This window comes from Lampris incognitus, chromosome 3 (assembly GCF_029633865.1).
Source record: "Lampris incognitus isolate fLamInc1 chromosome 3, fLamInc1.hap2, whole genome shotgun sequence".
Taxonomy (NCBI): domain Eukaryota; kingdom Metazoa; phylum Chordata; class Actinopteri; order Lampriformes; family Lampridae; genus Lampris; species Lampris incognitus.
The window spans coordinates 32,465,161-32,489,817 of NC_079213.1; the positions used below are offsets into that span (position 1 = coordinate 32,465,161).

The window sequence follows — 24,657 nt, forward strand, 5'->3', positions numbered from 1 at the left end:
CGTTGTCGCTCTTCCGGCTCGCGTTCTTACCCTATTGCCCCCATCACGAATGCGGCACGCTGACGAAATACCCAAAGGTTTTTATAAAGCGTAGACGTTTCCACCTGATGTGGGCCCTTCACGCCCTCAGATGGATGACTCACCCCCCCCAGCCTTGTTCAGACCATTTACTTTTCCAACGCTTCCTTGCCGACAGATAGCGTGCACCTCCGTTGTTATGGCGACGACCCGGATAGGTTTCAGCCTGACACGGGTGTCCTAACCCTTACGCCGTCCTCCATTTGTCCTTTTCACTCTTGGGCTGGCCTTGATGCCAACTTCCTCTTTTGCCTTTGCTGTCATAAAACTGCTGTCTAGCCACGAGCTCCTCTCCTTGTGTCCACGTGTCCTGGCTGTGGCTTAATAGCTGTCCTGCTGTCCACCTGGGCGGGGAAACCACATATTAAGACTTTTTCATAATGGACAATTGCTAAAACCAGTCAGATGATGTTAGGTGTGCTAAATGTGTGCAATATTTTAAAAAAAGTAATAATAATAATAATAATAATAAATATTAGCAATAAAATAATAATAAATATTAATTGATAGTTATTAAAATATTTAATATATTAAATATATTAAATTATAATATATCAAATAATATATAATATATAAAAACACATATTGATTATTAAAACTATTAAATATATTAATATTATAATATATTAAATAATAAATAATATATATGATAATATAATATATTACAAATATTAAAAATCAAAAATATTAGAAATTAAAAATGTATAAATATTAATCATGATAATAATAAATGTTAATAAAATAATAATACATATTATTAATAATAATACATATTAATGAAACAGCAGCAGGTAAATGAAGGAAGTGTTGCTACTGTAAGGTGGATTTTCTGGGGTGGTAAACCATGGTGTCCTCCAGAAAGCTGCTGATGTTGTTCTCATTCTGTTTGAAAGCTGCCATTGTCTCATGTGTCACGGTTCAAGCCGTACCGTGAATAACATAATGGGAAAATGGACAATTTCTTCCTCGCTGTAAACGTTTCTGCAGGACACCAAAAAAAAAACAAGCCTGCAAACATGTTTCGCACACAATGACCCCGTTGCTTAATTTCAAGGCTTTGCATCATGTTAGGCCGCCGCGTGTTTTCTGCTGCCGGTTCTGCAAGAACACCGGTAAATGAGACAAAGGCAGCAGATGTATGTTGGAGGTTTATGTGTCTTAAGCAAATCTTTCCGTGTTAGTTATCTTTTTTTGTTTTTGTTTTTTTGTTTTTGTTTTTTTTGCTTTGTTTTGTTTCTCAGATAACATTTACCTAAGAAAAGGTAAGCAGTTTTACTAGTGCTTCTGACTAACCGGCCAAGTAGTGGCTAATGTTGCGGCAGTGCTGTGTTACACGTAGGCTTCAGAACTGCATGTACAGTGTTGCTTCCAGTCCCCCCCCTCCCCTCTCTCCATCGACCCCCTCCCCTCTGCCACTTCACAAGAAGTCAGCGCTCATATCCTGCCTCTTTCTGCATGCTGTTCTGTCTCTCACGTCCAGTCACGTTTCTTCAGAACTGAGGAATTGAAGGCTGTAGAACAAGTGTGTGTGTGTGTGTGTGTGTGTGTGTGTGTGTGTGTGTGTGTGTGTGTTAAAAGCATGCTAACACTTGGTGAACGTACAAGCAAAACAACACACTCACACTGACATGTGCACTGCTGTGTTTGTGCCAGCTCCACCAAGGCCGAGCCGTGGCCGTGCGTGCAGAGATAAGCGCTGCGAACGCGACGGCGCGGTGTGAGCCGCTGAAGGTTTCATTGATAAACAAGCCCCCCAACCCCCGGCCCCCGGCATGTGCGACATACCGTGGCCCTGTTAAAACTCTAAAAGATACGATATGAAGCCGGGGTGAAATCTGAACGAAACGGCTCAGCGGTCGCTGCAGCGACGCCGGGCTCAGTGAGCCGGTTTAAATATCCGCGTTGGTTTTGTTAGTGGAAACGGAGCCCCCCGGGGGGTCAGCCGCAGGGCCCGGCGGCTTGTTCGGGGCAGGGCCGGGGCGCCGAGAGCTCTTTAGGAGAGCTCATGCTGGAGGGCAAACCTTGAGTCTGATGTCTGTGTGACTGTGTTTCTGCACATTCTTACATTAATATCCAGAGCTTTCCGAGCCGAACTCAACACAGATCATTTGCATAATGCATTCACCACACTACTTCCTGCCAGAGCCTGCTGGAGATGAGACGCAGAGATGAGGGTTAGGCTTGTCATTTGTGTGTGTGTGTGTGTGTGTGTGTGTGTGTGTGTGTGTGTGTGTGTGTGTGTGTGTGTGTGTGTGTGTGTGTTTAAGGGAGTTAATCCCATATTGGCACCAGTGACATAACCAGCAGCCTGGTATAATGACAGTATGAGTATCAAGCAGAGCCAAGCCAGTCAAGCAGCCAGACTGGGACAGACAGGTCTGGTTTGGTTCCCAAATGACCAGGCCTCTCTGTCCTCGCCACATTTACATTACCTCACAATAGTAGTAGCACAACTCTGTGTGTGTGTGTCTGTGTGTGAGAGAGAGAGAGAGAGAAGGGAGACAGAGAGAGAGAGAAAGAGAAGAGAGAGAGAAAGAGAGAGAAGAGAGAAAGAGAAGAGCAAGAGAGCGCAATAAAGAGAGTGAGAGAGCGAGAGAAAGAGGAGAGAGAGAGAAGGAAAGAGAAAGAGGAGAGAGAGAAGAGAAAGAAGAGAAAGAGAACAGAGAGAGAGAGAGAAGAAAGACAGAAAAAGGGGAGAGATAGAGAGAGAGAGAGAAGAAAGAGAAAGAGAGAAAGAGAACACCGGAGCGTTTACCTCTGGTTAACCCTCATTTTCAGGATTATTTGTCTTTCATGAATGGAGGTCTAAAAACTGTAGTTGCATCTTCCTAACAGATTTATAAAACTATTATAAAGTAATAAATATTAAGAATTCACACACACACACCTCCCCTCCATATGCTGTGCAGTATTACTCACCAGTTGTGCAGGTAGTGTGCATTTACTTAGTGTTCGCTGTAAAGCCATGGACCCGTGTACAAAGATGTTCACGGTTGAATCCGGCGTGTTCGCCCTGCGCTGGGGAAGGGCGCCCGTGCGAGTAAACACAGCAGACGAGTTGTGTGCTGCACATATTTCACCTTGTGTACCTCACAGTACTTGCGCTGCCCCCCTTATTCGTAGAGCTGTTGGTGGAAAGGAAAAAAGGGGGCTATTGTTTGGACCTACTGGGCTTTCAGCGGCCTGGCAGTCACCGCGGCTCATCTCCATGTGTCCCGCCGGGCCATGCCAGCGCCTAATAACTGCAGAGATGGACACCGAGGGGATCCAGTGTGATGTGTCCCCCTTAACTCTGATCAGAAGCTGCTGCAGAGCTGTGTTTCAGGCAACAACGACAACACAAAACACACTGCAACACCCCGGCCCGAATGATTCTCCTTGTAATTATTATTACATTGATTATTCATAATAAAGCTTTTGAATAAGCTTTTTTTTTTCTAGTCGCGGTTAACATGGGGGGGGGGGGTGCCGGCAGAATACACAAATCAGAATTATTTCTTCTCAAGGTTAATTATGCGGTATTTTAATGGGGAAGTCCAGTTTAGTTTTGTTGTTTTGTTTGTTTTTTTGCTCCCTGCTTTTTCGTGTAAAAGAGAGAAATAGATTATTATGAGTAAGAGCTGTTGTGGTTTTGTGTATAAACCTGTAGAGTTGTATAGAATGAGGGTTAGGGGGAAAGAGGGATGGGGGTTAGGGAGAAAGAGAGGGATGGGGTTGGGGGGAAAGAGAGGGATGAGGGTGCATGGAGAGAAAGAGAGGGATAAGGGTTAGGGAGAAAGAGAGGGATGGGGGTTAGGGGGAGAAAAAGAGGGATAAGGGTTAGGGAGAAAGAGGGATGAGGGTTAGGGGGAGAAAGAGGGATGAGGGTTAGGGGGAAAGAGAGGGATGAAGGTTAGAGGGAAAGAAAGGGATGAGGGTTAGGGGTAGAAAGAAGGATGAAGGTTAGAGGGAAACAGAGGGATGAGGGTTAGGGGGAGAAAGAGAGGGATGAAGGTTAGAGGGAAAGAGAGGGATGAGGGTTGGGGAGAAAGAGAGGGATGAGGGTTGGGGGAGAGAGAGGGTTGAGGGTTGGGGAGAAAGGCAGGGATGAGGGTTGGGGGAGAAAGAGAGGGATGAGGGTTGGGGAGAAAGAGAGGGATGAGGGTTGGGGGAGAAAGAGAGGGTTGAGGAGAAAGAGAGGGATGAGGGGTGAAAGTCACAGTCTGTGCAGCCACTGCTGAGCTGCAGCAGTCTCGTGACTAATCTAGGTAGCATCCTTAAAAATAGTTGATCTATTTCTGCACACTTGAGACATCAACACGAGAGCTTGTGTCTGTGTGTCTCTGTGTTTGTGTGTACGTGTGTGTTTGTGTGCATGTGTTTGTTCATGTGTGCGTGTGTTTGTGTGCATGTTTGTGTGTGTGTGATTGTGTTTGTGTGTGTGTGTGTGTGTGTGCGTGCATGTTTGTGCATGTGTGTGTATGTTTATCCATGTGTGTGTATGTTTATGTGTGTGTGTATACATGTTTATGTGTGTGTGTGTATACATGTTTATGTGTGTGTGTGTGTACATGTTTATGTGTGTGTGTGTGTGTGTATATGTGTGTGTCTAAAACAGCATCCTTGAAACAGGGTGGAGAGTTCTGGTTACAGAGACGCTCCACATTCACCATTAGCCGTTGCTTTGGTGTTGCAGGATAGAACACACTCCTCATCCGCTCGTCGGACAGAAAACTCCACAATTCTTGCACTTCCTTGAACCTGAGCCTGGCGAACATATTTGTGTATTTGGAAAAAAAATGTCAGTTAATCCCAAGAAAGCTGGTATGTTTTTGTTTTGGACTTATCAGCCAGGCCTCACATAGCAGGTTTATCTGAGCCTGTGCAGGAGTGTCCCGGTTACAAACGTTCATTCCAGCTGCAAACAAGTTTTTTGGTTTTTTTATTATCAAACCCTTCACAGACGACTTAAAGCCTTCACATGCGTCAAGTTTTAATGCTCCACTTTACTCTAGAAACTGTTGTGTTCCTTCCTGGCGATACACTAATCTATTCCAACTAAAGTGTTTCACCATGAAACATTACATCTGCTTGGTGTTTAAAAATTGGCTCTTATCAGATGTGATGATGCTGTCGGTTCACATGAGGCGCTGTCCATTCATCCTGCAGGTGTGACTCACTTGGTGCCGTGCCAGCCGCTTCGGCAAGTGTCTGACAGGAAAGCAAGCTTCGGGAAAGAGGGGTCTGGAAGTTGCTGACTAACTAGAAAAAAGACTTGAACATAAGAGAGAGAGAGGGAGGGAGGGAGAGCGAGAAGAGAGAGAGGGAGAGAAAGCAAGAGGGAGAGAGGGAGAGGGAGAAGAGAGCGTGTCAGGCTATTCCTGGGAAGTGAGCTGCGTGTTTGAACAGGGTGTGTTGGTAGGCAGCCCGACCTGGAATTCAAGGCAAATCAAAAGGCCCAACAACCCCACATCAATTATACAACACTGTTGCACTGTGGGAAACAGGAAACGGGAAACACCAGTAATGTCCTATGCAAATGAGCTGGAGCCAGCTTTTTCTTGTTTGTGTTCTTTACGGTGGCTCAGGGGACAGGACCATAGTTACACCTGCCGTGTGTGTATGTGTGCGTGCATGTGTGTGTGCGCACGTGTGTGTTTATAAGTGTTTTTGATTGTGTGCATGCACCCTTTCATGCATGCTGGCCTGACGGCACTTAATTAGTGTTGCATCATTCATAATTAAGCATGCTACGGCGTTCATTCTATATGCTTCAATATTAGTCTTTCTCTCTCTCTCTCTCTCTCTCTCTCTCTCTCTCTCTCTGTTTGTCTTGCGTTCCACAGCCATCAAGGAGAAACACAGCGACTGGACAGAGTTCCTCGTTAAAGACCTAACGGGCTCCAGGACGGCACCGGCTAACCTACTGGAGGGGGTGAGTACATTACACACAGAGTGTATTAGGGGTGGGACGATACTGGATCGAATTCCAAATCGTTCGATGCGGTCTTCACGGTTCGATAGGCTCCCCATTTCGCGAGATTGTGTGTTATTAAAACGACCGGGATTTCACTCCTACCTAAAACGACCATGGGCGGTCAAAATGACCGCCGGTTCCCACTGGTGAAACTCCTCACTGTCTGGTGAAAAGAAGCGGCTGGTGACTCCACATGTCTCGGAGGAGGCATGTGGTAGTCTGCAGCCCTCCCCGGCTCGGCAGAGGGGGTGGAGCAGCGACCGAGACGGCTCGGAAGTGTGGGGTAATTGGCTGGATACATGGATACAATTGAGGAGAAAAAGGGAGACCCCCCCCCATCCAGACCCCCCCCCCCATCCAATAAATTATCGCCGGCTTTTAAACTCTGTCAAATTCTGTCAAGATAAATTTCCAGTTGCGATATTAATGCATTGCATATGTTAGTGTGTCTGTTAAGAAACTAACTGACACCAAAATTAACATTTTAACAACTGTAATACTACTTTTAAATAATTTAAACTTCAGAGAGACATGGTCGAACTTGAATAACAAAATTGAAAAATTGAAAATATTACCTGAAAAACAAAGCATAAAACACATATTGCTAATCTAACAAATGTGACAAGGCCTATAAAACGTGAAATGTAAAAAAAAGAACCGAAAATGACAATTGAAACAGTCCCAAACAACGACCAGAACTTCAAAACTACTAGAAAGACAATGGGCCGTCAAAATGACCGCCCGCGGTTTTTAAAGTCTATAGTCTGTCAAGATAAATGCCCAATTGAGATGTTAATGCATTACATATGTTAGTAACTCTGTTAAGAAACTAACTGACACCAAGATTAACATTTTAACAACTTTAATACTATTTTTCAAACAATTTAAAATGGCCGCTGTCCATCGCCTGTAAACGCTGCAGCGCCTCGGTGGTAGTCATGGCGCGTCTGTAGCGGCGTCTGTAACCAGACATGTTGGAAATAACGCCAGGAAACGTGAATGAGAACATTCACAGACAACACCAGAAAAACGAAACGGGAAACACATCCTGCTGATCTAACAAACGTAACAAGGCCTATAAAACGTGAAATGTAAAGAAAAGAACGGAGCGTTGCGAAGGAAATGACGCGATCAACGCGCGTCATAAATAGCGACATGACGCACACGATGACGTGCAAATTACGCGCGGTCATTTTGACTGCTCGTCGTTTTAGGCAGATCTTATCCTAACTGTTTTTTTTTTTTTGTAACTGGTCTAAAACTCAGTTAATGCAAATATGCGCAATTTTAGGAGCATTGAAGGAGCCGGCAGGTCTGTATCTTTTTCTTTAAAGATATTAAATTTTGAAAATCCAAAACGGTCAAAATGGCCGCCTTGTTCGTTCGCGTAGTCTTTATAAAGTTCAAAAGTAAATCAATTGTGTTACAAAACAAGAAAAGATGGCGCAGAATGTTGTCAGAACCTTTGCTCTTGCATTACGTTTGAATGCGTGCCGTGCTAATTCCAAAATGTTGGGCGTCGTTCTTAAAATAAATGAAAATTGAGAACTGCAGCGGTGTTTCGTGTCTTGCTCGCCAAGGCGTCCACGGTGTCGTACCCAGTCGGAATCGTGAGCCCTGACTCGTGGGACGTATCGAACCGTGGTATTTGTGAATCCTCCCACTCCCCGTGTGTATATAAGTGGAGAATACGCGGTGCAGTCAGAGAAATTGCGGTCAAAACATGTTTCCGACGCGTCTACACTAATGTATTTATAGCCGGTAAGTCATTCACTCGCCAGTCATGTAAGCGGTTTCCTTTTTCGGAAGGAGACAACTCAATTCTTTTTATATTTTTGTGCCTTGTATTCACCAATCGCCTCCTATTGTTTCTCCTCTCTCTCGCTCTCTCTCTCCCGCTCTCTCTCTCTCTGGCTCTCTCTCTCTCTGGCTCTCTCTCTCTGGCTCTCTCTCTCTGGCTCTCTCTCTCTGGCTCTCTCTCTCTGGCTCTCTCTCTCTGGCTCTCTCTCTCTGGCTCTCTTTGCCCCCCCCCCCAAGCCTCTGAGAGGTAAGAACACGGTGGACCTGATTGTAGAGGGCTCACTGATGGAGCTCCGTGACCAGCTGGACCCCTTCTGCTGCTGGCCCGTCCGCGTCATCCAGAATGTCGGAGGGCGGCTCCGCCTGCGTTATGTGGGACTCCGTGATGAACATCAGGCCCGGGACGTCTGGTTGTTTTATTTGGACGTGAGGCTCCGCCCACTGGGCTGGGCCAAGGAGAACCACCTGTCCTTGGAGCCGCCTGCAGGTGTGGACTTAAGTTATTCTCCCTGGAACCCCTGCATGGGGTGGAAGGGAGAAACTTTCACTTCCCTAAAACGAAATAGCAGATTGTGTGTATTCAGCTGCAGGTAGTAGATAAGTAGTTGTGTAAATGGATTGAACGGGAGAGGGGGAGGGGGGCAGGTTGTAGATCTCCTCAAACCACTAGACCTCGAGTAGCTTTCGTTCTTTCCCCCTACAGTCCCCTCTTCTGCTCCTCCTCTCTACTCTGTACTACCACTGCCCCCCATCAGCCGTGCAAAACATAGTCCTAGAGGTGGAGTACCGAAATACCACAGCAGTCAATGGAAGCTCCTCTTTCAGCTGTGGCAAGAGCATTTACTGAAGAGGCTCTTGAGGTGCTTTTCATAGTGGGGTGACAAATTTGAATAAAAAAAAAAAGCTTGTGTGTGTGTGTGTGTGCGTGCGTGCGTGCTCTTTACCAGCTGTGTTCCAGAGAGATACTGAGACATTTCCGAGCTGTAACTGGCTGTAAATGAAACTTGCGCTAACTATGAGTCATCCTTTTCTCCTGTCTGTGTGTTTATGTCTGAGCCGTTGATGAAATTTCCTTGGTTTAGTAGTTGTCAGAGCGGACGTTACGGCCCAAGGTCGGCATCACTCAAAAGGTGGAGTTTTCCTAATGGCCTGTCTATCTCTCTTTTTTTCCCCCTCCGCTGTCCCTCAGAGCTCCAGTCTCTAGAGAGCGCCCCCGAGTGGCAGCTGGCTCTGGAGGACGTGTGGATCGATGCAGAGAAAAGCCCACTGCCTCTGGAGGTGTTTAAGGTGAGGCACAGTCACAGTTTGGTGTGTGTGTGTATGTGTGTGTGTGTGTGTTAGGGCTGTCAGGATATTAGATTTTCACTACACGATTATCATGGCCGAAAGAATTCACGACAGCGATATTGTCGCAATAGCTATTGAAAATTTGAAAAAAATAATGCTCAGTCAAATTCATCTTTAAATTTGTTTATTGTGTGTTTTGTCTCTTTTTTGGCAAATGAATTACACTCAAAATACAAGTGTAGGGAGGTGGAGAGAGTCTGTAACCATAACTGTAAAAACTAAATGGATGGTGAAAAAGCAACCAGATGAACTGATAAAAGATCCACAAGGCCCAACATCTGCCATCAACATAATGTCACCTGAAACAAAACCACTTGCAGGGAGCAGTGGACAGAGAGTTTGTGTGTCAGACCACAGGCTGACAACTAACCATCTGATATGCTGGGATTTAATGTCCACTGACCAGGGGCCTCATTCATCAAACGTTTGTAAGCACAAATTTGTTCCTACATACCCTTGTTTTTTTTTTTAAGCTCTCAAAATTGTCTGACAGCCAGTGGCGAGGCCTGATGGTTATTTTTAATTCCTTCCCCCTAACATCTGTTGTCTACCTCTATCTCTTGCAATGAGCAATCACCCAGACAAACCTCAGGGCTAAGAAACTCCATGGGTATGTTGGAACAAATTTGTACCTACAAACGATTGGTACATGAGGCCCCAGGCCCTAACATCATTTATTCCTCTTTCTGTTTTTCATGACCTGATTTTTGTGTGGCAGTAGTAGCCACACACTGTGGTAGTAGCTAGCTAACTAGAGTAGCGGTTTGACCAAGTTTAAAGCAGTCTGTCATAGTCAAACCCCACAAAGGATACATGCATTCAGAAGACACAGAATACACATCAGTTTTTCCTCTTTCCATTTTTCATGACATGATTTTGTACGGCAATAGTAGCCACTCACTGTGGTAGTAGCTAGCTAGCTAGCATAGCGGTTTGACCAAGTTTAAACCCGTCTGAGTCAATGTCGAGCCCCACAAAGGATACATGCATTCAGAATACACATGACCCCTGGTTATTTTTTTACAACACCAACGCATTTATAATTTATTTGCAGGGCAGGGAAATAAAACACTCAATTTAAATAAATTCAGTCACACCATCAGTCAGTTATCAAAGGTTATATCAGAGCAAAAGGGAAAGAAAAAAAAGTTCCATATAAATCGTTCTGTTTCTAAAATAAATATGCGTCACTTTGGGATTTCCCGCTTATCACAATCAGTTCAATTCAGTTCAGTTCACTCAACAAAATACTCCACTTCGGGATTTCCCAGTTTTTCAACAAGCAAAACTCAAAACCAGGAAGTATTCCTAACCACAGTTCAGTTCAGTTACTCAAACAAAAATCCACAAAGCCCCAAAGCTTTACGCAAGAGGAAGAAAGGCAAAACCGACCCACGGTGACCGTGGTTAGTGATTATCAAGCTGTTGTAGAGTTTCTGGAGAGGTTTAGGATTCCTTGAGGGGATAAGAGGAGATGATTTTTCATGGGCACACACGTGAATATATAACAAACGCGGACTTAACACGGCGCAAAGGCCTGGGTAGGCTGAGGAAGTGGAGGTCTCAATTTTGCTCTTTACTCGCTGGCGTTGGCCACCATGCTGATTTGTGCGACTCGTAATAAAAGGAATGTAAGGGGGTGGTCCCCCTGAGAGCGAGTAAATCTATCAGAGTAAATCATGTCACTGGTTGACAGGACTGGTGGGTGTGTGGAGGCGTGTGAACACAAGCTGATATCAGGAAACCTATTTCTATTGTTTTTAACAACATAATTTGGACGATTGCCACACCTGGCTAGTTACTGCGTCATGGCGTCACGTCAGTGTGTGTGTTAGTGTGTGTGTGTGTGTGTGTGTGTGTGTGTGTGTGGTATTGGGAAAGGGAGGCAAAGTGAGAACAGAAAGAAACGGAAATTATTTAAAAGGTACTGGATTATTTACAAGATATTATACCACTGCTAACCACCACCGCTAACCACTGCATGGTGGCGCAGTGGTTAGTGCGGTCACCTCAGAGCAAGAAGGTCCTGGGTTCGAGCCCCGGGGTAGTCCAGCCTTGGGGGTCCTCCTGGGTCGTCCTCTGTGTGGAGTTTGCATGCTCTGCCCGTGTCTGTGTGGGTTTCCTTCAGGTGCTCCGGTTTCCTCCCACAGTCCAAAGACATGTGCAGCAACCAGGACACATACCCACATCCGGTTTCCCACCCGCAGACACAGCCAATTGTGTCTGTAGGGACACCCGACCAAGCCGAAGGTAACACAGGGATTCGAACCAGCGATCCCCGTGTTGGTAGACAATGGAATACACCACCACGTTAACCAGATGCTCCCTATTTCATTTTGTAAATATCACGGTTTTTACCAGGATACCGGGACACCCCTAGTGTGTGTGTGTGTGTGTGTGTGTGTGTGTGTGATGCTGGCCTGTAGCTAAGCTAGTAATAAGTCTTTTTGTTGCCTCATCAAAGTTCTGCCTCAGTGAATGTTCAACACATCTCATGCTTGTGCATAATGGAAACCGAGAAAGTTGCATGACCTACATTGTGTGTGAGTGCATGTCTGTGTGCATGCATTTACACGCGTATGAACGCACAGCTCTTGTGAGGCTGAAGTTCTCGCTTTACTCCATCAGGACCACGCGGACATACCCAAGCACTCCTTCAAGATGGGGATGAAGTTGGAGATGGTGTCTCCATGGGAACAGCTCAGAATCTGCCCCGTCTCCGTCACCAAGGTGAGTCAAACTGAAACCACAGCACACGCTAGACTGCTGCAACACGGCACATGCTAGACCACCGCAACATGGCACGCGCTAGACCGCTGCAACACACCACACGCTAGACTGCCGCAACACGGCATACACTACTAAACTAAACCCATTCTAGTTGGGGGGAAAAAAAAGAAAGTGACCAAAGCACTCATCTGATATAAATAACAATGTCTTCATAAACCTCTTGTGAGACTGAAGTCCTCTTGTTTTCCGGATTTGGTTAAAAAAAAAATAAACAGACACGCACAATCTATTAACCAAAAGCGCCATAAAAATAAAAATTTGAATTATTTGACAATCTGGATTTCCTCTGCGCCAGAAACTCTTTCCTCTGCAAGTCTGGTCTCGTTTTACACTCGTGCTGCGTGACATGGTAAACGCTATTATCATGATAATCATAGGACATTTTAATTAAATTAAATTAAAATATAAATTAATTAAATTTAAATTAATTATAATCATATCAATATATATCCCAATAACTGTTTAAATAGGCAAAAATAGCATATTTATGAACTGTTTGGTAATGTGAAGTATAATATCAAACAAAAACTAGTTCTGAAATATATTTCAGAATATACATATATATATATATATATGTTTCAGACTTCATTTTGAGATGTTGTAACTAATAGATTCTCACCATTGTTGATATAGACAAAAAAAAAGAATCACAATATGACAATATCTGAATGTCATGCCAGTACAATACCACTGAAAGATGCTAAATGATGATATTGAGTTATTCCCCAGCCCTATGTTATGATTTATCCAGATTTATGATATGATTTATGATATGATTTATGCCTCACAGTCGATGATTGGAAGATAAATCAGAGACGTGACCAATACACACTGAATGTGACTACATGCAACAATAGAAACCCACATGACAGACACAGGACCGGCTCTTCTCTCTGCAGGTTTTCAATGAGAACTACTTCCAGGTCACACTGGATGACCTCTCTGCTGAGGCCACGCCCCTCTCTCTGGTGTGCCATGCTGATTCGCTGGGCATCCTGCCAGTCCAGTGGTGTCTAAAGAACGGTGTTGGCCTGGAGCGGCCCCGGGGCTTCCTGGGCCAGGACTTTGACTGGGCCGACTATCTGAAGCAGAGCGGGACAGAAGCCGCCCCTGATGCCTGCTTCCCCGACGTGAGACTCTTCCCTCCTCACCGGAGACCTTTTTACTGCCCCAACAACATTTCAGCTGTGCACAAGAAACGGCTGTGCTGACAAGCTTCACGTTGCTGACTACTTTAAACTCTGTCGTGTGTGTGTGTTTGTGTGTGTGTGTGTGTGTGTGTGTGTGTGTGTACGTACACAGACGTGGAAAAACAGGGGCTTCACCAAGGACATGTGGCTTGAGGCGGTGAACCCTCACCAGCCGTCTGAGGTGTGTGTGGCTCAGATTACGCAGGTCAGAGGACGCCTGCTGTGGCTCCGACTGGAAGGTAAAAAGCCTGTGTAGTTTCATGTGTGTGTGTGTGTGTGTGTGTGTGGACCCGGGTCGGGGGTGGAGACACATACGGGTGACTGTTCTCTCATCCCCGTGATCTTCTGTGTGCTTGTCTCTCAGGCGTTGCCAAGCCTCTGTCAGAGTGCATGGTGGATGTGGAATCTATGGACGTCTTCCCCGTTGGCTGGTGTGAGGCCAACGCTTACCCCCTGACCACCCCGCTCAAACCTGTCTGTACGTACACACACACACACACACACACACACACACACACACACACACACACACACACTCACTCACTCACATACACACATACAAACTCACTCACTCACATATACACATACAAACACACACACACACACTCACTCACTCACATACACACATACAAACTCACTCACTCACATACAAACACACACACACTCACATACAAACATACAATCACACTCACTCACATACATACAAACACTCACTCACATACAAACACTCACTCACTCACATAAACACACACTCACTCACTCACATATACACATACAAGCACACTCACTCACTCACATACACACATACAAACACACACTCACTCACTCACTCACATACACACATACAAACACACACACTCACTCACTCACTCACATACACACATACAATCACACTCGCTCGCTCACTCACATACACATACAAACACACTCACTCACATACACACATACTCACTCACTCATACATACAAACACACTCACTCACATACACACATACAAACACACTCACTCACATACACACTCACGCACTCACTCACTCACATACACACATCCAAACACACACTCACTCACTCACTTACATACACACATACAAACACACACACACACACACTCACTCACTCACATACACACATACAAGCACACTCACTCACTCACACGCACACACTGGCTACATGCACATGGTGTCAGAGTGACGACAGTCATCAGTGTTTGTGATCTGTTTGTAGGCCAGAAGCTGAAGAAGATCGCAGTGGTCCAGCCAGAGAAACAGTAAGGACGCCAGTCGTTCCTCCGCCACATGTTTCCCCTGATCCTTCACAGAGATGCAGACACGTTTCCCCTGATCCTCCACAGAGATGCAGACATGTTTCCCCTGATCCTCTACAGAGATGCAGACACATGATTCCCATGATCCTCCACAGTGATGCAGACACATTTCCCTTGATCCTCCACAGCTATGCAGACACGTTTCCCTTGATCCTCCACAGCGATGCAGACGCTGCGCTCATTGTCTCGTTCACTTAAGCCCGGCTGATCGAACACCATCTTTTTACTCACGGCGGGCCATTGTTCTCTGTTGGTTACCTGTGAGCCACAGACTTTGCAGGCGTCTCTGCAGAGCGCCTCAAGGCCTCTCGCCTTTTGTCGCTGCGGAGCCATTAATTGAAACAGTGGGCTTTTAGAGCACAGATTGCCTTCCTGGAGCCCTGATTGATTTTCTTGACAAATGACATGTTACAGCACAGGCTGGTGAGCGCAGCCCTGGGAACGCCAGAGAAAATAGCCCACTGGAGAGCGAGAGAAATACGAGGCCTTCAGCAACACTTTGTTGGCCCCCTCTCACCTAGCTGCAAACGCCATTTCTCACCTTTGGGGGAATCCTTTCGTCAATACCACCTTTGTCTTTTCCTCCTTCTTTTTTTCTAAATTCGCGGACACGGGTGGTAATTTGTTGCGTACTGAATTAGGACAAAAGCTGCGGCAGTTGTCTTGCAGAAGTGTATTTCCAGTTTGATTTGATTTGTTGTTTGATTTTGGGGTGTGGGTCTGACCGCTTTATTTCCTTTATCTGCAGGGTGGCTCCGCCCCAGCCCATCGAGCCCATTCCTGTCAGCGTCTGCCAGCCTGTCGCCGTGGACCCAGGTAACGGTCATCCACATTGCAGATGACTTACGCCTTTCGATTAACAGTAATGAAATTTTACAACGCGACAGAAGACAGAGGACAGGGACCAGGAGACCAGCCGACGAGTCTTTAGGTTGCAGTCAGTCGGCGCCGTAATTGTTTATCAGTGAATCTGGCGAGTCAGGGTATCCTACCTGACAACTCGGTGCAGAAAACATCTGAAGAATTTTGCAGCACAACAAATCACTTCCTTGCTCAACGCCAGAGATAATTATGTAGTGTGCTGTCTGGGGAGTGTCTGTGTGTGTGTGTTTGCACATGAATGTTCAAGCGTAAAAAGCGGGGGTGGTGGGGAAGTGTTGTGTCAGTGAGACGCCATGCCTACCCTCAAAGTTTCCTGTCTGAAACCTCCCATTCGTTCATGCATATTCATCTCCCGCCTAATTACTGTTACCCCCCACCGGCAGAGCTACCCCAGGTGCTGCGAAAGTATTTGCAGGTGGGCTGTGTGTGTGTGTGTGTGTGTGTGTGTGTGTGGGACGGGGTCGGGGCGGGTGATCTCAGCAGGAGGGGTTCGCACGAACAAGTGATATTCTTGACGCCTGTTTGATTCACTTCTTTGGTGAAAAGGCTCAGTACAGTACTCGTTAAGTGAATGAGATGGTTTAGAGGCTTTCAGGCAAAAACCCAGAGCATATTTCGAGCGTGCACACACACACATACACCTGTGAGCAAACACACTTGCCTTTTCATGCCTGGTAATAAATGACTGTTTAAGAGATGGCGACCAAGTAGGGCATAATATTATGGTATTGACAAAGCTCTTGCGTCGCACAGCCCATCACGCCGCTGTCTTCTCAGCCCCCCCCCCCCCCCCCGTTGCCGTATCAGCAAACACTCATGGCTGTGGTCTTTCCCTTCTTTCAGGCTCGGCCAATGGCAGATACTGTTGTTCCAAGATCTTTGTCAACCACCGGTGCTTCTCGGGACCCTATCTCAACAAGGGACGCATCGCCGAGCTGCCACAGGCGGTGGGACCTGGCAAATGCACGCTGGTCCTGAAAGAGGTAGGCTAACATGCGCCCGATCGCAAACAATCAGCCGCAACGCTGACGTTTGGTGAGCACTGGGGGAAGATGGTGAGGGGACTCGATGTGCAGGAGACTCCAAGAGAGAGGAGGGTAGGGGGAAGAGGGCATGTGCACAAGATGGAGGGCGAGACAGGGGTTTCTTGTTAACCACCTGCAGGTTCCCAGCAGGACCTTCGTGTTCATGCGAGACACTGTCAGTCAAGTGTGTTTACACGTACACACCGTTACCGCAGCCCAGCAAAACAGCCTCCAACTTCTGCAGCGGTCTTGGCTGTGTGTGTGTGTGTGTGTGTGTGTGTGTGTGTGTGTGTGTGAATGAGTGCATGCATCTACTGTAGGCCTGCAAGCATTCTTACACACCAGCGTGCATGTGTGATTTTAAGTTCTGTTTTCTTTTTGTTTTGTCAGATTTTATTATTATTATTATTATTGGTCATTTATTTACTGTCTGTACTGTGCCGCTGTCTGGCCCTTGCAGCTGGCCTGAACAGGAAGTTTGGTTTGTCCCTCCAGGTGCTGACCATGCTGATAAATGCAGCCTACAAGCCGGGGCGCGTCCTGAAAGAGCTGCAGGAGGTAGAGGACCAGAGCTGGGACTGCCACGAGGAGACCCTCAAAGCCAAGTGAGAGGACTAAAACGTACTAACATCGGTCACGTTGTGTCGTTACATCGATGAGGTGAAGCGTCTGAACTCTACCTCCGCCCGTGGTCAACCTGCTTACCGTTCAGCTGTGCATTCATAATGGATAAAGTCAAGGGCAGCGCATTAGAGCAGAGTGAATGCTTGCTACTGAAACCAGCTGAAAAGACGTGACAACGTGTAGGCCCTGAAGCGTAGCTCTACAACCCCGTGTTTGCAACGTCCAGTACACCTATATGAAATGTAAGCCCCTGTTCTTTAGGATAAACACTTTGGTAGCATTGCTGTCTATTGGTTGCCTACCAACGCGGGGATCGCTGGTTCGAATCCCCCGTGTTACCTCCGGCTTGGTCGGGCATCCCTACAGACACAATTGGCCGTGGCTGCGGGTGGGAAGCCAGATGTGGGTATGTGTCCTGGTCGCTGCACTAGCGCCTTCTCTGGTCAGTCGGGGTTTCTGTTCGGGGGGGAATAGCGTGATACGCTACGTCCCCCTGATGAAATTCCTCACTGTCAGGTGAAAAGAAGCGGCTGGTGACTCCACATGTATGGATGGAGGCATGTGGTAGTCTGCAGCTCTCCCCGGATCGGCAGAGGGGGTGGAGCAGTGGAAGAGTAGGGTAATTGGCTGGATACAGTTGGGGAGGGCCCCCCCCAAAAAAAAAATTACAGAAATATCGTGGGTCAGTGGTTCGAAAGCCTTCTTATATGGACTCAGCACTATGTTTACGAGTATACGTACAAGAGGGAAGAGGGAAAAGGCATAAAAAGACAAAATAGGTTGCAGTAGCATCGGTAAGTGGGTGGAGGTGCTGACTTACACATTGATGCAATCTTGATTGAAGCATCAATTATGAGTGTCAATGAGTGTTCCTGTTATGAGAGACACCTCAGATAAAAACACATCTCATATCGACCAGGTACAAGATCCTAGACCAGAACAGGAACAGACCATAATCCGGACCAAGACAGGCTTCAGTAAACCAGAACACCTCAGCTTAGGAGAGGACGGCCTCGCAGAGCACTAAGTGATTTTTAGGTGCTGGGTCTAACTCGTCCTTGACTGCTGCTCTAAGATCAGCTCGCCCGTCTCAGCCATTAGTGGCGATATTGCGAAGTTGACCTTGCATCAGCATCGACAGCTTCAGCCCTCTTTCCAGGACAGCCTTTGTCAAGCAGATGATACAAATTCATGGCAAGCCGCCTAAAACGGCCCATATAATATCAGTATGCCACAGGCAGTCATGATTCATCATCACATACTGTGATGGATACCGTACGGTTTAATTATCTGTCCTTGTCATAAATAAAGTTGTAATTGCTCTCTAGCCACCAGCCGACAATGTCATCCTGTCTCTCCCTGCTCTTCTCTCCTCTCCTCTGGTCAGATACAAGGGGAAAACCTATCGGTCCACCATACGTATTGTCCGGCTGGCGGAGCAGATTCCTGACTTCTGCCGCAAGGTCTGCGTGAAGCTGCAGTGCTGCCCCAACCTCTTCAGCCCGGTACTGGTGTCCGACAAGTGCCCCGAGAACTGCTCCGTACAGACCAAGACCAAATACAGTGAGTGACTGCTTGCATCCCAAGCCGCCATGATGAGGATTACTTAAAGCTGCTGCGTGCAGAAATGTTATGCTGTTGTATCACCTTCGACCATCTTGTGATCACAACGATGTCCATCTGTAAAAAAATAAGATCGCTGAAAAAACTGGTTTAATAGGCTTTCAGTTTTTTTTCTGCCCCCCCCCCCTTTTCTCCCCAATTGTACTTGGCCAACTACCCCACTCTTCTGACCTGTCCTGGTCACTGCTCCACCCCCTCTGCCGATCCAGGGAGGGCTGCAGACTACCACATGCCTCCTCCTACACATGTGGAGTCGCCAGCCGCTTCTTTTCACCTGACCGTGAGGAGTTTCACCAGGGGGATGTAACACGTGGGAGGATCATGCTTTTCCCCCAGTTCCCCCTCCCCCCTGAACAGGCGCCCCCAACCAACCAGAGGAGGCGGTAGTGGGGCAACCAGGACACATGCCAACAGCCAGCTTCCCACCCGCAGACATGGCAAATTATATCTGCAGGGACGCCTGACAAAGCTGGAGTTGGAGGTAACACAGGGATTCAAACCAGCGATCCCAGTGTTGGTAGGCAATGGAATAGACCGCTACACTACCTGGATGCCCTTAGTTTTCACACTTTGTCCTCAGGCTCCAAACCCATGAATACTGCTGTACTGCTGTACAGCACTTTACTGCCAGTGACAGCATTACACAATGTAGTGACATGAGTCTCCCATCTGGCTAACTCGGTTAGCAACAGTTCAGGGATCGTGGTCTATGCTCGCATTAGGCTAGCTAAGTTAGCTAACTTAAGTTAGCTGCACAGGTTGCCGACTCGGCTAAATAAACGATGCCCTCACACATAACCTCAGACGTATCCAGAAATGAAATATTATAAGGCTTCAGTAACACAGTTTGATACCCTCACCGGTGTTTCCCTTACGGAGGAAGAAAGCCAGCCCAACGTCGGTCTCGAGAGACCGTTCAGCTCTTGGCGCTCTCGCCAATGTGTGAACGACCGGCCGAGATTTACCCTCATTCTCGATCGTGTCCCATCACTCTCCCTCTTTTTTGCTCCCACCCTAGTTTTTTAGCCTCCTGTGATAGAGGCTTCCCCTTCCATTATCTTGTTGGAAGTTACCAGTAACCTCACTCTGTCTGCCATTTTGACTATTCAGAGCTTCAACTCGAAAGTAGTGTTACCCAGGTTGCAGTGTTACCTTACTGGATCGGTTAACAACACTTTGGCTCTACCATAAACCGGTTAACAGGTGTTGAACCAAAATCTGTGACCAGTCAGATTGTGTGCTCCAACCACCGTGCTATTTAAACCAGGACACAGCAGTTGGATAAGGTTAAATTTGAGCATTAGGTTGGACACAGTTAAATTTAGACATCGGTTTGGTGTGGTTAAATGTAGGATTAGCGATCGGGGGAGCTGCTAAAATAGTGTGTTTTAGGAGCAGGGTCACATAATCTGAGGGGTCACAGATTTTTGCATAACAGCGGGCTTGTTCACAGGGTTTGAGCCTGGAGACACAGAGTGAAAACTAAATGCAGAATAAACCAGTTCCCACCATGGTTGTCTGATACAGACACACACTCAATCACAAGATACTGAAAGGATGATACAGTCGCATAACAACCCTAAATATAGCAGGTTTAAATTAATGCTTTTGGTGCTACAAACCGTGTAATTGTTTTAATGAGTAGCTAAAATTTTTGTTGGCCGCTTTGTTTTCACCGTCTGTCGTGTGTCCGCAGCTTACTACTATGGGAAGAGGAGGAAGCTGTCCAAGCCAGTGGCAGGAGAGGAGTGTGTGGAAGGAGACCTGGCCAAGCCGACACGTCGCAGGAAGAAGAGGAAAGCCATCTTTGTGCAGAAGAAGAGGCGCTCCTCTGCGGTGGACTACACTCCCGCTGGCTCACCACAGGTTACACAACCTGTTGTTTGTTTTGTTTTCCTTCTTCTTCTGTTCATTTAGTTTTGTGTTTGTTTGTTTGTTTTCGTCTGCCTCCGCCGCCGTTTTTATATCACTCTTTTATATCTGTCTCTCCCCGGCTGTCATCATCATCGCTGCACCTTTTAGGACAGTGATGAAGAGGAGGAGGATGAAGACATGGAATTGCAGTCCGGCAGTGAGGAGGGAGCCAGCTCCGAGCCACGTGAGGACCACGTTGACATGTACAACGCGGAAGCGACCAGCGGTCGCCCACGACGAGCCGTGACCCTGCGCAGGGACAGCAGCAAGGGCACAGGCACAGCCACGGGCAGCCAGGAGGGTCCTGAAGGTCGTAGAAGGTCCACCCGCTCGCTGTCGGCGTACAGCCAGAACAGCAAGTACCAGCCCCCAAAGAGACAGGAGGTCCAGGTAAGACATGTATGGAGATGACGCATACCGTAGAAGTTTGCATGCATGGGGGCGTCCGGGTAACGTGGCGGTCTATTCCGTTGCTTACCAACACGAGATCGCCGGTTCGAATCCCCATGTTACCTCCGACTCGGTCGGGCGTCCCTACAGACACAATTGGCTGTGGCTGCGGGTGGGAAGCCGGTTGTGGGTATGTTTCCTGGTCGCTGCACTAGCACCTCCTCTGTTCGGTTGGGGCACTGGGGGGAATAGCGTGATCCTCCCATGCGCTACGCCCCCCTGGCGAAATTCGTCACTGTCAGGTGAAAAGAAGCGGCTGGCAACTCCACATGTATTGGAGGAGGCATGTGGTAGTCTGCAGCCCTCCCCGGATCTGCAGAGGGGGTGGAGCAGCGACCGGGACGGCTCGGAAGAGTGGGGTAATTGGACGGGTACAATTTGAGAGAAAAAGGGAAAAAAAACTTATAATCACCAACACTTCCAGAGGTGGTGGTTGTGTGTGTGTCTGTGTGTGTGTGTGTGTGGGGGGGGGGGGGCAGCATGAGTGTTTGACTTGTCGCCAACTTGTCAATCAAAGGTCTTTTCTGAAAAATAAAGACACGGTTTGATGCTGTAAAACTCCATTCAGTGGAAAGTCCTGCAAAAGCTTGTCTTATTGGTTACTGCCCCTTTAAGGTGTTTGGCAAATGAATTTTTAATGAGTTAAAGTCACTGGAGTGGATTTTTAATGCTTTGTAAACCTACTTCATTCCTGCCACATGAATGCATCTCAGTCTTATCTTTGTGCGTGCGTGTGTGTGTGTGTGTATGTGTGTGTGCCAAATGGAGGATGTGGAGGAGGAGGAGGAGGAGGAGGAGGAAGGTCAGCTAGTTCTCGAGCGAAACCCTCTCGAGTGGAGCGTAGATGAAGTGGTGCGGTTCATTAGCTCCACAGACTGTGCCTCACTGGCCAACATATTCCAAGAACAGGTACGTTGTACACACACACTAACACAAATACACATACACACTTTCTCACCCTTTCCCATGCCCTCCTGTTGTACCACAGCACTCTTGTGTCTATTTCAGAAAGCACTTTTCCTTTTTTCCCCGTCATTTCAGTGAACGGTTCTTTTGGACCAGAGTAGCGGGGCGTTCTGTCTTCTCTATTACATTTTGTTCTTTTCCGTAGGACATTGACGGACAGGCCTTGCTGTTGCTGACCCTGCCCACCGTGCAGGAGTGTATGGACTTGAAGCTGGGTCCCGCCATCAAGCTGTGCCACCACATAGAGCGCGTCAAAGTCGCGTTTTACAGACAGTACGCCAACTGAGCCAGGAGCACGAACACACACGTCTCTGAACCGGAGGGCGCGGAGCAGTGCTGGTTACCTGGCCAGACGGTTTGGCTGTCAGGAATGTTTGCCATGAATGGGAAATGTTGGATTAAAGGCCTCGAGGTGAAGCTCGCTGGAATACTCGGCACCCGTCTGAGTTTTGAAACCCCATCGAATCTCCTTGATTTGCAGACTTCCCCCTCGTGAGGGCAGCGTATTGGATTAGAAACAAGTGACGTTAGAATAATTCGTGGGAGGTGTTTCCATACAGGGAGTTGGGAGAAATTCCCGACATGGGGTAACTTGGGTCTCTGAGGGCGTTTTCATATTAGGTACGATTGCCTCGTACCATGCCTGAGTACGATTGCCCCCACCTACCCACCCCCGCCGCTCAGCTTTCACATTAGTAATGTTGTTCCGTATCCGAGTACACTTGCGTAGCTACACACTCCGATACAGTAGGTGGCGGTATACACCTAGTTGGTTTGCGGTCTGCCAATACACAAAGAAGGAAGAGAACACTTGCATCATCAACTATGTGACATTTGTTTATGTTGTCGCTCCAGTGTCGAAAAGGGCGCCGGTCGCAAGATCCCAAGAGCCCGTGCCATGGAGTCGACCTTCACACCATGTGCACTGTTACTGATATTTTGGAGAAAATGTCAAGAACGAGCCTCTCACCTGCCTTCCAGCTTTATCAGCCATGGCCGCGGAGGTCACAGGACGAGATCGGCTCGTGTTCCGCGCTACGCGTATGCAGATGACATCACCCTGGCAGTCCACTTCCTGTTTTGGGGCAGTAGTTTTTACACCTGATATGGAACCGTACAATGTGAGCCGTACTGGAGACCACCTAGTACATGCCGTTCACACTAATCAGAAGAACTGGCCTTTGGGAGTCAAGTGTACTCGGATCCGGGGCCTGGAGCCGCTGATGTGAAAGCCTTCTGAGACACTGTCCCCCGATAGAAGGCCTGGCGGAGGGTTTCACATTGGACTCGGGCCACGTGCGTTACCAGTCTGTGAAGACATTGTGTTGAAAAGCTGAGGATTCGTTTGAGAACATTTTTTTCTTTTTTAATTTTGTTTTATTTGCATTTCCAGATATTTTCTTTGTGATAGAGAAGCATCACTGCATTTAACTTATGGCTATTGTCTTTTGAGGCCCCCCCCCCCGTTTGTGTAAGATAATTGGTTTTGGATCAAATATAATTGATAAATATTTAATAACCCAAGAAATAATATATTTGAAATATTTATTGTTACCCTTATTTATGAGGAGGAATATATCCACTCAGACGTAGAGGTAAAAATTGGATGGATATAGTATAATGTAGACCTCCCTTGGTGTCCTCTTCTCATCGGAGCCAGTTATTTATTTCCAAGATGCAAATCAACAACCGGCCTTTCTCCAGATCTCCATCCCAGTTCACCTCCGTGAAGCAGAGAGACTCTCAGCCTGACGTGTGAAGCTGGGAAAAGAAGAGAAACCCCCCCCCTCCTGTTCATTTGAACCCAGCTGTGATTTCCTTCTCATTTGTGTATTTACGCAAAACAATCACGTAAGCTATTTTGTGTCCATCTATGCAAACGTGGTGCAGATATTTTTGATAAATAAGAAAATAAATTTCTACTGATTTTTAAGCGCTGTTGTCCTACACGTTGAATTACTGCAGCGTAGGGCGTCGGGGGGAGGGGGGGGTCATGCAGGGCTTGGAGGGGTGATAGACCAGTGATGCAAGCATCTGTGAGGATATGAGGGTTTTGCTCCAAAACGGGGTGTTAAATAAGACAAATTAGGTAATTGATCATGTGATTTCAGAGCCCGCAATTTAAAAAAAAAAGAAAGGATAAGAGGCAACATAACTTCTTGGTTTACACGCAGTCTTGCAGGCTCACGCCCATATTTTTGCAACATTGCAGGATTATTCAAGGCCAAGGTAAACGTTATTATCGCAGATGGGGACATGCAGGTGGTGGAGGTACAGAAGTACACAAACGGTCCTAAAAACAGATAAATACAAGTATGCAGGATGCGATCCCCCCCCCTTCCGTACCCTAACGCACGCAGTAGCTCGTTTGCAGTCACGTGATCCCGATGACGCACGAGGTTCAGATGGAGGACAGGAAGTGAAGAGCAGAATTGAGGAGACGGAGCTGGTTTAGCCCCAACTGTGCTGGTTTAGACGATATTATGAGAGAAAGGTGTAAACAGGAAGTAAGACATGTTGGACATGATCCTTATGTGATGAGTGTTTTTTTTGACGAAGTGGTCACTGCGCACGCGCGTTAGCCGACCGCAGACGACGGTTCGCGAGCCATTTTTTCTGGCGTTTCCGGTCAATTTCTTGCGTTTTCCCCCCCTCGTGAACAACTACTTTTGGTACTCAATAAAAGCTC

The 24,657-nt window shown here is 47.1% G+C and overlaps 1 protein-coding gene across 2 annotated transcripts in view; it reads left to right on the top strand.

Annotated features, from left to right (window-relative positions):
- Positions 1-23,899, top strand: part of sfmbt2 (Scm like with four mbt domains 2) — a 36,567-nt gene extending 12,668 nt beyond the window's left edge. Inside the window, exons 5-21 of one of the 2 annotated variants that reach the window (XM_056276962.1) lie at positions 1,320-1,340; positions 5,904-5,992; positions 8,072-8,321; positions 9,024-9,121; positions 11,810-11,911; positions 12,871-13,101; positions 13,274-13,400; positions 13,526-13,639; positions 14,385-14,427; positions 15,233-15,300; positions 16,210-16,349; positions 16,887-16,996; positions 18,403-18,578; positions 20,335-20,504; positions 20,661-20,942; positions 21,771-21,911; positions 22,114-23,899. In XM_056276962.1, the coding sequence (XP_056132937.1) occupies positions 1,320-1,340; positions 5,904-5,992; positions 8,072-8,321; positions 9,024-9,121; positions 11,810-11,911; positions 12,871-13,101; positions 13,274-13,400; positions 13,526-13,639; positions 14,385-14,427; positions 15,233-15,300; positions 16,210-16,349; positions 16,887-16,996; positions 18,403-18,578; positions 20,335-20,504; positions 20,661-20,942; positions 21,771-21,911; positions 22,114-22,254 (2,303 nt within the window). In that variant the 3' untranslated portion in view covers positions 22,255-23,899. The remainder of the gene's footprint in view (positions 1-1,319; positions 1,341-5,903; positions 5,993-8,071; positions 8,322-9,023; positions 9,122-11,809; positions 11,912-12,870; positions 13,102-13,273; positions 13,401-13,525; positions 13,640-14,384; positions 14,428-15,232; positions 15,301-16,209; positions 16,350-16,886; positions 16,997-18,402; positions 18,579-20,334; positions 20,505-20,660; positions 20,943-21,770; positions 21,912-22,113) is intronic. The other variant, XM_056276963.1, reaches the window with a different exon arrangement.
- Positions 23,900-24,657: the final 758 nt, after the last annotated feature.